This window comes from Agelaius phoeniceus, chromosome 5 (genome assembly GCF_051311805.1).
Source record: "Agelaius phoeniceus isolate bAgePho1 chromosome 5, bAgePho1.hap1, whole genome shotgun sequence".
Classification (NCBI taxonomy): domain Eukaryota; kingdom Metazoa; phylum Chordata; class Aves; order Passeriformes; family Icteridae; genus Agelaius; species Agelaius phoeniceus.
Genome location: NC_135269.1, coordinates 67,372,669 through 67,386,448, shown reverse-complemented (window position 1 = coordinate 67,386,448; position 13,780 = coordinate 67,372,669). Strand labels below are relative to the sequence as shown.

At 40.3% G+C, this 13,780-nt stretch overlaps 1 protein-coding gene across 3 annotated transcripts in view; it reads right to left on the bottom strand.

The window, feature by feature from the left end:
* Positions 1 to 953: 953 nt before the first annotated feature.
* UPF2 (UPF2 regulator of nonsense mediated mRNA decay) overlaps positions 954 to 13,780 on the bottom strand; it is a 54,141-nt gene continuing 41,314 nt past the window's right edge. For 2 of the 3 annotated variants that reach the window (XM_054631704.2, XM_077179239.1), the window contains exons 20-22: positions 12,400 to 12,541; positions 8,695 to 8,815; positions 954 to 2,174 (exon numbers count right to left, since the gene is read on the bottom strand). In XM_054631704.2, coding sequence (XP_054487679.2) covers positions 2,165 to 2,174; positions 8,695 to 8,815; positions 12,400 to 12,541 — 273 coding nt within the window. In that variant the 3' untranslated portion in view covers positions 954 to 2,164. Of the gene's footprint in view, positions 2,175 to 8,690; positions 8,816 to 12,399; positions 12,542 to 13,780 lie in introns of those variants that run through there. The other variant, XM_054631705.2, reaches the window with a different exon arrangement.

Below are 13,780 nucleotides of genomic sequence, written 5' to 3'. Positions count from 1 at the left end.
GGGCTCAGCACAAGGGAAGGTGAGAATAAAGGGGATGCAAAGGGGTTTTTTCTGTGTATCATGGAATGGTTTGGGTTGGAAGGGAAGGGACTTCTAAAAGTCACCCAGTTCATGAGCAGGGAGAGCTTCAAACACATCAGGTTGAAATCTTGCCTGTTTCCAGGGATGGATCCACCACCTCTCTGGGAAATCTGTGCCAGTGTCTCATCACTCTCACTGTAAAAATTTTCTTCCTTATATCTAATTTAGGTCAACCCTCTTTTAGTTTACAACCATCACTCCTTGTCCTACTGCAACAGGCCCTCATAAAAGGTTTGGCCCTGTACATTCAACCCTGATTATTTCACTCACAATGATCTTTAAGGTTCTTATTTGGCACAACATTAGAATAATTAATTTTAAAATTAAACTTCAAAAGGTTTCACTGAACTGTTTTTCAATTTCAGTCTGCAGTCAGGAAAATCACCAGCTGACCCTAAACTACCTTTAGTAAATAATTTTATAAAGACATTTCCATTGATCCCAATGCCATCCAAGGCATTGGACTGACACATATAAAACCGTGTTTATTTTTATGCAGTTACTCAATCTGGATGAATTAAATGCTTTTGAAACTAAGCAACATGTTGAGAAAAGGAAGCTGACCCTAGTCTGAACCACAATTAGATGCTTCATTTGGTGTTAGGAAGTGGTAGGCAGTGTTGTTTGAGGAAGTGGAAACTGACCAGGGGATATGGTCATACTGGGCTAGGAGATGTTCCTGCAGGAGCTCAGAGTTCCAAACCTAATTAATGAACATACCCATGAATTTCATGTGGAAAGAAAACTACATGAAAAAATCACATAAGACTTGAATCAAAGACCTGGAATTCCTGTCCAAACTACAGCCCACAATAGACACAAACCCTTCAAAACATCATTTCCAAAGTGGATGTCAAGAGGCAGACACTGACTCTAAATTACAACACTTTATTGCAGCATTGGCAAAGGTCAGATTTCTGAAGCTGGTGAAGATCGGGCGGCATTTCTGTATGAAATGTTACAATTTTACAAGTCTCTCTTCCTACATGCAGAAACCAAAACCAGTGGTAAAAAGGATTTTAAAAGAGCTAGAAAAAAGAATTAGTAGTAACATACAGATGGGCTCTTGAACTCAATGAACTACCTCTACCTGAAAGCAAACAAAACCCTATGCTAATAAATAACAGATTGTCAGAAACAGACCAAGAAACCTCATTTCTACTTAGAAAAAAATAAAAATTCTACTTGTTTCCAGACTTAAATCTTTTTTTTTTTTTAACTTTTTGTTTGTTTCAATAGACACAGAGGCTTATCAACCCATGAAGATCAACAAAATATTTGGATCCACTCCTTGACATCCTCCTGTTATGCTGACTGGCACGTTTTGGTTTTCAATGATACATACAATGGGCTCAACTATATCCCTGTCCTTAGGCTGGTGTCAGGCTGTTCCAAGCAGTACGAGTCAACACCCCGTGTTCATCAACTTCACTTGCTATTTTAAACCTTAACAGACATTTTTACCTCCTTGGCTCTTCAGTTTTTCACCCCTCCCCACCCCCTTTCTGGCACATCTGGCAGCAAAAGGCTCTTCCTTAACCAAGAACATTCTGGCTGAGGAGTGTTTGAGAAGTGATCCTACTCGGCAGGGTTTTCTTCTGCATTTTGCTGTTTGCTCTATGCGTTTCTAGCGCAGATTTGCAGCCCCCCAAGAACATCCTTCCAACACCAAGCGCTCGAGTCGGAGACAACGTAACTTGTGGCGAGTTCAGAGCTTTATTTCCCTGCAGGCTGAGCTGCCCAAGGCCTTTCCCCTTCCAGTGCCAGCGGCTGAACTCCCAGCTGCTCCCGGCTCTCGCCGAGCTGCTCGCAGGTCAAGTTCCCCATCTCGCTCGTTTGCTTCTGCTCCTGGGAGAAGAATTAACCCTCAAGGCGGTTCCCATAACAAAAAGCTTTTTTTGGGGGGGTGGGGGGGGAGAGGGGAGGCTGCTCTTCGTGCCCCACGGCCCCAGCCTGTCCCAGGTTTCGGTTCTGAACGCTCTAGGCTGACATGCTGAGATGTGTCCACTGCTCTCGTTTAATCGCTGGAGGACTCCACAACACCAGAGATACAGGACCTAATGAAATGACACTGGCGGCTGGATCAGCGTCTCCTGAGGGAAGAGCACAGAGAGGAATCACATCAGCCTGATCTGAGGGGCCCCAAGAGCAGCTGCCACTCATTCTGATACTTTTGTACCCTCAAAGTCACATATTGCTCTTTTCTGCACAACCATTTCACCAGACAAAAGCAGGGGGATAATCTGTGTGTGACAGATGAGTAATGCAATGATTAACTCTCACAATTAATAGACAAATACCATGGACACAGGTTAAGGAAAGTTTTATAGATTTATAGTTATGTTGTACCCCCTCACATGGTTACCAAGGGTCACCTGGCTTGTCACTGTGGTGACACCTGACCTCCAATCAGGGTTTGAGGAAGAGATCTCCAGCACTGGACAGAGAAGAAGGGGTTGATGGACAGAACTTTGGGAGGGGTTAAAGGGTTAAAAATGGAAAACCTCCATTGTGAGGGGGTTGAGCACATGGCAAGGAAAATCTTTTGCTCCCTTTTTTCTCTCTTCAGTCTTCTGTTGTATTTTTGATAAGGTTTAATAAACCTTCCTAAACTATGAAAAGTGAGGAGATGTTTCTCACATGCACCTTATCATCGCAGATGAGATGTTGAACTACTGAAGCACAGCTGTGAATTTGCTGAAAAAACAAGTTATTGTAAATAGTTTTCATCTTTCTGTGCAGTTTCTTAATGCTTAGAAGTTCTGCAGAAATGTTACAAAGGGCTTTCTAGAGGCAAATAATTGGTTAGAACCTTTCTTAGAGTCAATTGGTGCATTTAAATCTTCCACCATCTCTTGCCCATGAAACACATCCCAAAATGTGACCAAAAGTCACATTTCATTTTCTTAAGAACATACAAATACAAGAATGACATTGAAGAATGACACCAGTTTGTAGGCAGGGGATTCAACAAGACCAGGGCAATGCAGCAGGAAGGCCACCCCAGTGTCACTCACTTCAGCACAATGCAGTTATTCCATCTGGGCTCCTTTTTAGCTGATTTTAGGTTGCAAATTAAAATTAATAATAGACATCAAAATAAAACTTCAACATTTACAATTCCAAGAAAGGTCCAAGGCTACACACCCAGAATTTTTACCATGTAACCACAACAATTCATGTTTCTTTACATCAGTGCATAATCTTCCAGTGTTTGTTGAACAGTCATTGGATCTAAACCTAGTTTTTACTGAAGATCTTGCAAGAAAAATGTTACAGATATGTTATCTGGACATAGCAACTTCTGCACCTCTTGTACCAGATGAAGCTTTCACACAAATTCTGTATTTGCATGCATTGCTTTGTTCTACTATCCAGTATTTGTTTCTATAAAAATGCTGTGTATTTTTGCCAGGAAGTCCTGAGCTGATGCATCATTAGAACAGCACTGCTTCTATTATTTGGTTTTAACCACCTGTTAGTGTTACATAACATAATATTCCAATTCTTTGTGGCACACCCAACATCAGAACACTGGCTATGTGCTTTCAGTAGAAAAAAACTTTCATTTTTATTTATTTAGTAGACTGACATCTCACTTGCAGAAGGTCACAACTGAGGGCAGACATCACTGAATTGCAGGATCATGCTTTTAACTCTCCATCTCCTCTTAAAATTTATTAAATTTTATTAATTAAAAAATAACTCTATTGCTGATGGGGAGGGAAGGAAAAAGGCTGGGACTGGCTGCATGTCTCCAGCTTGGTCAAAATGACTCTCACCCAAACCAGCAGCTACCAGAGCACATCTGCTGGGGGCAGATCCCTGTGTCAGGGGATCACAGCAACCTGCTGCTGCCAAAAATAGCAGGAGGAGTTTCTCCCAAACCAGGTATTTCACATTTGTGTCCAACCTAGTAAACTTGATCCAAACTCGTATTTGGCAAGGCCAAACTCAGTACACAGATGTAATTAAAACCATCTTGAGCTCTATGTGTAAAAGAAATCAATTCATGGCAGTCTCCTCCACTCTCCCTTCCTGCCACTGAAATTCAGAGTCAGCTTCTGACACCACTGCTGAGCATTAGCACTGCCTGCTGTGACAGGGCAGAAAGCTGGAAGCCATGAAAACCCCCAGAAACATCACACCACAGCTATGGAATCATCCCAAAGCCATGGCATGGGTGAAGCTGGGAGAGCTCAGTCAGGACAACTTTCCAGCTTAAACTGAGGAGTGCCCAGGAGAATAGCAATAATCAACTCCTTTCTGCACGTTGCTGACACCACAAGATCACAAAAATCTCTTTATTTCTTGACATGTGAGACCTCTGAAGCTGGATTTCACACTGATCCCTAATCCCTCATGTCCTCCAATCCACAACACTCTGCATTTCTGCACAAATCTCACAAACTCCCAGCTCCAAACACCTCCTCTCCCAGTTCTCTCCCTGCTTTGCTTTTCTCAGCTAATCTCAGCTTCCATGCTCTTTGTTCTCTCTCTCCCCTAATAACCCAAAGCCACAAACAAGAAACAGAAAACACCAAGGTGCCCATTAAAAACCAATCACATCTGACTTATCACATTCCATACTGTGAACATCAAAATTCAAATAAACCACACAAGCTGGACTCCCAGTAAGTAAGAGAATCTTAACTTCTGGGAGTTATTTTATATTCTTATCTATCCCTCAAAAATAAAATGCTCTGACAAAGTGAAATCCAAGTCAGTGTGCACAGTGGGTTGGGCATTTTTTGGGGATTGGTAGCTGGTTTCCAGAGGGCCACAGAGCTGCAGGGATTTTTGGTAGGCAGTTGTTATTATTTATATTGAAAGAACCTTTTCAAACACAGGAGTCTTTCTAACCGAGCATGGCTTATAAATACAATTTTGCCTTCTATTCTCTCTGAAATGAACTGTGATCAGGTGTCTCTCCAGCTTTGCTGTCTGGGTTAGACTCTCACCCTGCCTGCAGAGCTCAACAAGCACCACCCTGCCCAGGCAGGCACCTGAGGCTTTTCTATTCTATTCTTATTTGCTCAGCCCCAGTGCAGTCCACCAGAAGGATTTGGAGCCCCCCTCCCACATTCCTCCCTTTGCTTCCCTCCCATGAAACAGCTGAAAATTTGGGGTTTGGAATTTCTTAGCTGTGTTTGAAAGGCTCATCTCAGTAAGAAGAGAATTCAAAGCTTCATAAAGCAGAATTGTCAATGCATCAACTTCATGACAGGTGATGTATGAATTGTGTTGGTCCAGCAGCTGAAACAGGAAATCAGGTTAAATTCACATTTCTCCTTATTATCTGAACTCTGATTTTTCAGCATTAATGCAATATTCTTTATGATGAGAATATTTAGCTAATAAAATCCCAGCATCCTGTTATTACTGTCATGCTTCATTTTTCTTTATTAAATGGGTTAAAGAGAAATAAGAGTCAGATGTAAACAGGAGACCTGAGATCACCATTTAACTTGAATATGATTTGGTTTGCCACCATGTACCTGCATCCCATGGGGAACTCTGGACACAGGCAGGCCCCTATACTATACTTTCAAAGCAGGAACAAATTTTGAGGCTACTTCTTTTAATAAGGAGAGGTTTAACAAGATAAAATCCTTGGTAAGGCCCTGCTTCCAACAGAAAAATTACAGGGAGAAAATTTGATTTTCTTGGTAATCAATGTTTTTAAAATTATTTTATATAATATGGTTATTTTCATTTCACTGTTAAAACCAAGCCATTTAATGGATCTCAATCCTCTTAAACAAAGGAAAACTACTTTATGTTTGTAGAAGCTCTTCCTAATGGTACCAGTCAATTTTTATGATAATCCCATCACCAAAAAAAATTACTTTAGTAAATTTTGTGTTTCTTGAAGGTAGTAGTTTAGTAGCCTGAGAGCCAAAGGCCTCTCTCACCACACAAATGCTACAGAACCAGAGGCAAGAGAGAAAATTGTTTTCTTCCCAGTGCTGCTGAAGCAAATCAAGGAGCACTACTTTTAATGGAGTCACAGTAAATTATCTTTAAGGCCAGTCAGCCTTAAATGTACAAGTCCCAGAAAGAATCTCTTCCTCACAGGACCAGCAGGTCTCAAAACCTGAGGCAATACAAGCAGGCAATTCCAAACAAACAGAAACAAACTCCAATTTTTGATCCAGCATTTTGCACATGCTAAATAATAATAAATCTGACAAAGCTTGCAAATCTCACTGCATTTACTTTAGTACAGAACAAGGACATGGACAGAGGAGAAATAAAGTAAAAACTGCAGAAGATTTCTCTTTTTTAAAAAACATTTAGAGGGCTAATTGCTTAGTGAGATCCAGTTGTTCAAGGCCAAAAACATGAAAGAACCCAATGCTCCCTTCATTAAATTCTGAAATGAGCTGCTACAATACATAGATTTGGATTTAACTTCCTAGAAGGTGTTTGAAACACAGTGCTTAGGGCATGTTCAACAACACAAAAGCAAAGGTAAAAACAACAAATCAATTTTCCTACTCTCAGCACTCCCTGAAATGCCATAAAGGCCTCATTCCTACCCCAGCTATCAGAACCTGTCACATTGTACATTACAGTGGAATCAGCCAGGAGATTTATTTGCTTAGATTACCCCTAACTCAAGGATTTTAAAGTAATAAGTTGTATACCTTAAAGAAAGCAGCAAACTATTATTGCCAGTAAGATTGAGTTATTTTGCAAGAAAAATAACATTTCAGTTGTGTTCATGTACAAGGAAGCAGCAACAACACAACACAGTGTCCTCATGGAAATGACAACATCTGTGTTACACCATTGGTTCCACCAGGCAGGAATGTGAAACCCTCTCTACACAGATATTAAAATTTACAGCTCCCATCTGCTCAGTGAGACCCTCCAGTACCCTCAGAAATCACAGGGTAACTTTTCAACAAAGCATGAGGGGGGTCTGGGCAGGGACTGCAGTGCAACTGTAAAGTCAGAGGACAATTTTCAATATACCCTACAAATCAGAGGCTCTAAGAATGCAGGCAACAGAGAACCTGTGCCAGTGGGAAGCCATTGATGGACCCAGGGCCTCCAAGAAATAAATGGACTCAGGAAAAGTCCTCGTTCCTTACTGCAGGCTGAGATGGCTCAACTGATGCATGACTGCCAGGCAGAGCACTGCAGTACAAACATTTAAAATAAAATAAAATAAAATATACCTGCTCAAACAAATAAAATATACCTGCTCAACAAATAAAATATACCTGCTCAAACAAACTTCCTGGTCTCTGTTCCAAGCAGCTTATGGATTAAAAGGAACAATTAAGAGGAAACTCCATAATACAAAACTACATCAGACCTGCAGGTGCATGGCACTTGAATAAGCAAACACTGCTCCAACTGTTTGCTGGATAACATCTGACCTACTTGAGTCAAGTCCTAAATTATATTTTCCCTACAACATCACAATATAAAAAGTTTTCTAAAGAAAATAATTTAAAAGAAATCTACAGATATCACATCTACTGGTCTGGCTGTTGTATGTAAAGAATAACTGCAGCATGCAGCTCATGCCTGAAAGAGCAGAATGCTGCAGCTGTTAATGAAACACCTGCAAATATTGTGGCAATTCAGTGTACCCGAACACTTTGTATTCCTACAACAGCATTAGGTCACAGTGATATGAAAAAGCTAAATGGAAAGCACTGCTCATTTTATTGAGTTTCATCTGGTTCATTTTAAAAAAACCAGTTCTTTTAAACTGCAATCTTTTTCAATTTTTTTTTGTACAAGCAGTGTCTGTATGAGGTCCCAATGGAGTGAGTGATCATCAGGACATTATCAAATGATCATAAATATGTACCATGAAGAAGTTGAAAATGCTACTGGAACACAGAAATAGTACATTACATTAACTTATTTGCAGTTTACAAAGACAGACCCATTAGGAAGTAAACTGTCCCTTCCCAGCTGCTGCTCCTATCAATCCACCTTCAAAATGAACTTGCAAAGAAAAGAGAAGATTGAAATCAAGTCTGCATTTCACCGAAGCTCTGTCCATTCAAATGTGTGCTGCAGGGCTAATTTAATGTTTATTTGCCAGCTTTCTCTGAGTGAGAAAAGACACACACTAAAGCCTCAGAACAACTATTAAGCAATGGGGAATGACTCTTTTCATGTTAATGCTGGTTTTGGCAAGCTCTTGAAGATAACAGATTAATAGCCATAAATTGAAAATTCTGCTCAGTCTTCCCCACCTTCACTATATTTACTTTCCATTCAGGGCATCAAATACAGAGGAATAGCTGTCAAATTCACCCCACAGAAAGAGCATGAGAATTTCTGCAGACACTAAAAAAGTAACCAATCCTCTCCCCCTCTCATGGAGAAAGCAGACATGCATCTTTTGCCCTACAAATAGAGGCTCACATTCTAGCGGCCATTTCACAACTGAAAAATAATCTTTTGGCTTCCAAACAGACACTGTGCTAGAAACACAAAACACTGCTTGGCATTTTAAGAGAATGCTTTAGAATGGAAACGACTGTCCAAGCACTCACTACAGAGATCATTATCTCTTTCAATTATGAAGATAATCACTTGCCTAGAACCAGAATGACCACATTTAAAGGAAGATTGTCCTACCTCCCACCGGTTTTAAAGATTAGATCTGCATTAGGTGCTCCCTTCGGATGCTGGTAACGAGGCCGCCGCTCACGATTAGTATTTGCTGGAGCTGGACGCTGTGCCAGAGACTGCAACATTTCTGGGATTTCAGGCAGAAGAAAAGGAAAGAGAAGAAAGTTCAATACATTTTCTATGGATCATTTTTACATAGGAATTTACACATGCACATCTCACTGCCGTTTACAATTTGCTGTAGAGTTAACGCTCAAATTATTCCCCATAAGTTAATTACCAAAAGTTACAAACTGCATGCACAGCTTTGATAAACCCAAGCTACCCCACAATATGAACTTGCATTTCCAGATGTTCCTGCAGAAGGAACTGCCAGCAATGGTTTTCATTACAGATGCTCGAGAAAAGACCTGCAACCTTTTCTTTCTAAACACATCAGGCACCACTTTCCTCGTCAGTGATTGGGAACAAAGACTCACAGCGGCACGAGTGGCCTCCACATTAAACCTCCCCGGAATAGTAACAACTGGACAATGCTGCTGCCAATTAAAGACTCAGCAAGAAACCTGTCCTAAAATTAGGCACTGCCAGTCAGGTATTTAAGCCTAAGCTTGGCATAATTGGATCATTTTCCAGGGAAGACAGGCACCTGAAGAAGGTGACTCAGCTGACCTACATTGCACCAGCTGTCCCAGGATGGAGTTTTTCACTTTATCATCAGTGGGAATAAAAAAAAAAAGTGCAGAAGTGCAGCCCACACTACTCAGTTTAGGCCTGGACAGCCAACTTATGGGGCATTTGAAACCAGGATAGTATTGTATTTTAACATTTGGTAAAACTTAATTTCTAAAACTTTATTTCATTTTTTAATGGTAAAAAAATGTTTCTTTACTGGGTAAAGTTAATGCTTATTAAGTAGCCAATATAATTACAGATACATCATAGGAGGTAACCTCTGCCAATCTCTTAATACATCTAATAGAAAGTATTCCTACAGTCCACCTGAGCAGGGATCTACACTACTCAGCAAACAGACAGATGGGATAAATGAAGGGGAAAAGTGGAATAAGCTGTTAAACAGATTATGTTTGAAAGTCTGCTCTGTCTGGTTCTCCAGTCTCTGGTAATCTCATTGGAGACACACACCCATCACCTGCTGCACACTCACTGCTCTCAGTGGGGCCAAACCAGAGACTCTAATGAGGTTCCCTCACCATTTACAGAATGCAGGTGAAATGTTCAGTGAAGTTATCCCCCCAGTCCTGGAGAAATTGGGAAACTGTGACTGATCCAGTATCTGTGCCAACAGTCAATGAGCCCTGGATGCATGTTCTGTACACTGAATTCAGCACCTGGCAAAGGCAGCCACTGACAGCCCGTGTTGGTAAACGTGGAACATCACCTTCCACACAGCCCAGAGAGCTCTGGGGGCAATGAGGAGACTCAGGAGGAAAAGCAGTGAGGGCACCCTGCCAGGCAGGGGGGAGCAGCAAGCACTGAATGAACAAGCACAGGCACAGCTGCCTCTTCTGTCTGCCACACAGCAGGGGAAAGGAAATATGGGACTGGGGAGTTCAGAACTGGAGAATGTAACAGAAGGCAGAGATGGCAGGGGAGCACAGGGTGTTTTCCAAGCTGAAGGCACATCACCAAAGCTCCCTGGTTCTTTAGTGAAGAAAAAAAATAATCTGCACAGAAAAGTACCAGTTTAAACTAGAGAACCACCCAAGTTCCTAATAGTTCTTTAAATTAAAAAATCTTTGTAATATACTAAGCCTTGCTGAAACATTAAATCTTTATCTGACACTACTTTGAAGTACATTGGTGAATTTCCATCTATTAGCTACCCTGTGCAGATGAAAAGAACAACAAGTACATGTGCAAACAATGGGACAGCCCTGAGGCATCCTTCCAGAAATTGAGAATTCTTTCTCACTCAGTAACTTCAAAGCTAGAAACAGAAACTTAAACCCAACACTTTCATTCAGTGAGTAGCTACCAACTTGTCACAGACAGGATGATTCTTCAAAAGGAACAATCAACTGCACTAAATCTAAATAAAATATTGTTCCAAAGGTGAATGTAATTTGGTCTATTTAATTTAGCCTGGTTAAAAGGTCCTTCTTAGTTTGGTATATTACCCAGGTTAAGATGCATCAACAGCTGTTTTAAAAAGGGATGTCAATTATGGAAAAATCTTTTGCTTTTGTGTTGACTTCCTTTCTGTATTGTTTTATACACAGCAACTAAATAAAAATCTATGAGAAAATTTTTAAAAAAGCCTATTTCCAGATATCAATTTGTATCAGTTTTCTGATTTTGTCCAACAGAAATAAATCAATGTGATCCTTTTTTGGATATAAAGCACAATTGCTCACAATAAAGTCCTAGATTAAACAGGTTCATTTTAGATATCAACAAAGTCATACAACAGTATAAAACCCAAATGCCTTGACCAGTGGAAATATTAGAAGTATCTAATGAGGAAAAACCTCATTAGATACTTGAGGAGAACAAGTCTGAGAGAAGCACTAGAATGTCTAATTCCTAGAGTCTCTCTCTACCTTTTTAACAAGTGGGCTTTATAAGAGCAGTGTCTCAGGAAAGTTTCTGCTAATTACCATGTTCAACACTAAGAATATCTTGTGTCACCACTTCAGAGCTCTGCAGACACTCACTTTGGAAGATACTCCTTTCTACAATTACAAGTTTAATTCTGGTACTATAGAAGATCTGCAAGAAGTACTGGATTGCACAGTGTTTTAAAATTAAAACTGCTTTAATTTCCCACTTCTTGATGAACAATGACCTTTCACTAAATGCCTTAAATGAGATTTCCTGCTAATTAACTACTTACACTGTGATTACCACCAGACTACAACACCTTTACAAAAAGAAGCAGAGCAAAAACTTCTGAGATGTTCAATGGAAACAGTAACATAAGACATCAGCTGCATGGGTCTGGCTTTGTTTATTATCTGAGTAGGCCGAGGGAAGCTGAATGTGAATAAAGGCACAACCCAAAACAAACCACCCAACAACTAAACACATGAGGTGCACCTGTTTGGGGACTGCATGATCTGCTGGATTAACTGTTTGCTTCCATCTGCCCAGCTTCCAAAGGGCCTGACTTGCATGTCTTCAAAGCACAAATTAATCATGTAACCTGCACAAAACTCTCACTTTGTTAATATAGGCTTACACTCCAGATTTGAGGACTCCTAGAACCTTTACAATACAAAGCTGAGGTGATATTTTAGATTTCTCTGGTGAAGTTACAGGACTTGCAAGACTAAGGAGCCTAAATATTAGTAATATCTAGAACACCTATTAATAGTTTATAAGCAGAGCTTAAATTGCATAGCATTCATCTTGGATCCAACTCAACTGCCTTGCAGTAAACATCACATTGATTTTGTATTACCTTAAAGGACAAGCTCAGTTCTTCCCCTTTCCCAGAATAAATGAAAATGCTGAAATTTGAGACCCACTTGAAAATTCTTATTCATGGAACAGCTAAAGAAACTTCTTCAAGTATAAAGACCAGGGAGGAAACAAGAAATGACTAAAACCAAAATACAGGTTTCCCATAAGGACTGCAAATCAATATTCAGAACTTCAGCTCCCAATCATCACAAATAATGCTTTCTGCAGATGCACAGAGGCTCTCCTGAGAATAAAAACTAAATCTTTGGTGATTTATTTTCTTACCCTGGTAGTCCTCTTGTTCCTGCCGTTCATTGATATCCAAAGTGAGCTTTTTCATCCTCATTCTCTCCTCCTGTTCTGCTTGCTGCTGGTTCCAATGGTTTGCAGCAAGTTGGGAAGACATTGGTACATTTAGGATCTTAAACTGCAAATGAAAAGAAGTTTTTAAGTACCCATCAGAGGAAAAAACCCAACCAATACAAAACAAGCCAAAATACAGAAATGGTATGGTTATTTCTAGGTTATTTCAATGAGGTACTTCCTACAGAAGCTCCTCCTGTGAAGTGAGTTGTTGGTTTGTTTTGAACCTCTATTTCATATAAAGGAGCATGAGAAAATGCAAGCCCTGCTAAAGACAGAGAACACACAAACAAGGCCAAGTTCAAGACCTATTACACACAGTGTTCATGTGAACAAAACTGACTGTCTTTCCCTAGGAAGGCACAGCCATGGGCTTTATTTCTTGTTCTCATACCAGCTGCTTTGCCCACAGGGAACTGCCCTGGTCTTGAGGTAAAAGCTCCACAGCTGGTTCAGAAAGCTGCATCTCCCTCTTTGGGTCTCTTCCTTCCAAAGAGATGAAGCCCCCTGAGCTGAGTATCTACCACTGCCCCTTGTGATAACAGAGGCAAAACATTTCAGAGATTCCCTGGAATTTCCTGGCCAGTACTTTTCTTTTTAACAATAATTCTGGCTCCCCACTGCTTAGCCTAGAGACAACCACGGTGTCAGACTGATCTTTTCCTCCTCCCCCATACCCAAATGTGCCCACCACCCATTCTGATTTAAACCCATTATCTGATTTGCCATAAGGCACACCAGGTAAGCTTGGCACTCCCACAGAAGTACCTCTCTCTGGAAATCCAGCTGATATTTTCAGGAAGGTGTAGGGAAGGTGATTTCTTTTTCCCCAGACTCAGAAAATCCATTTTGTTACTTCCACATATCTATTTTTTTTTAATTGTTCCAGAACAGAGAAATAATTCTTAATCTTATCCACAACTGAAACAACAATTCTAAGAAAATCCTTAATGCTAAAGTTTGCAAACATTTAGAAGAATCTCTCTTCCTCCTTCAACTTCACATCCATTAGAAATAAGTATTTCTATGCCATAAGAAGGGTAATGCATTGAAGGATAATCACTCTCAATATTCCATGAGCTACTCTGAATCCTGCTCCTTGTTACTCATCATGGGAGATCTACTTCCAAAGAAACAGAAGAAAATTCCTAAGTGTTCTTTTCTGTTACACTGTCAAAAGCTGCAGAGAGATATAAATTATCAAAACCTCTGCTGAGAAGGTTTAGAGTAAAAGCAAAATCCTCACCACCTGGAGTCAGTATTTAATGCAATAATCACTAAACAGTCTTGAGGTATCTCAGAG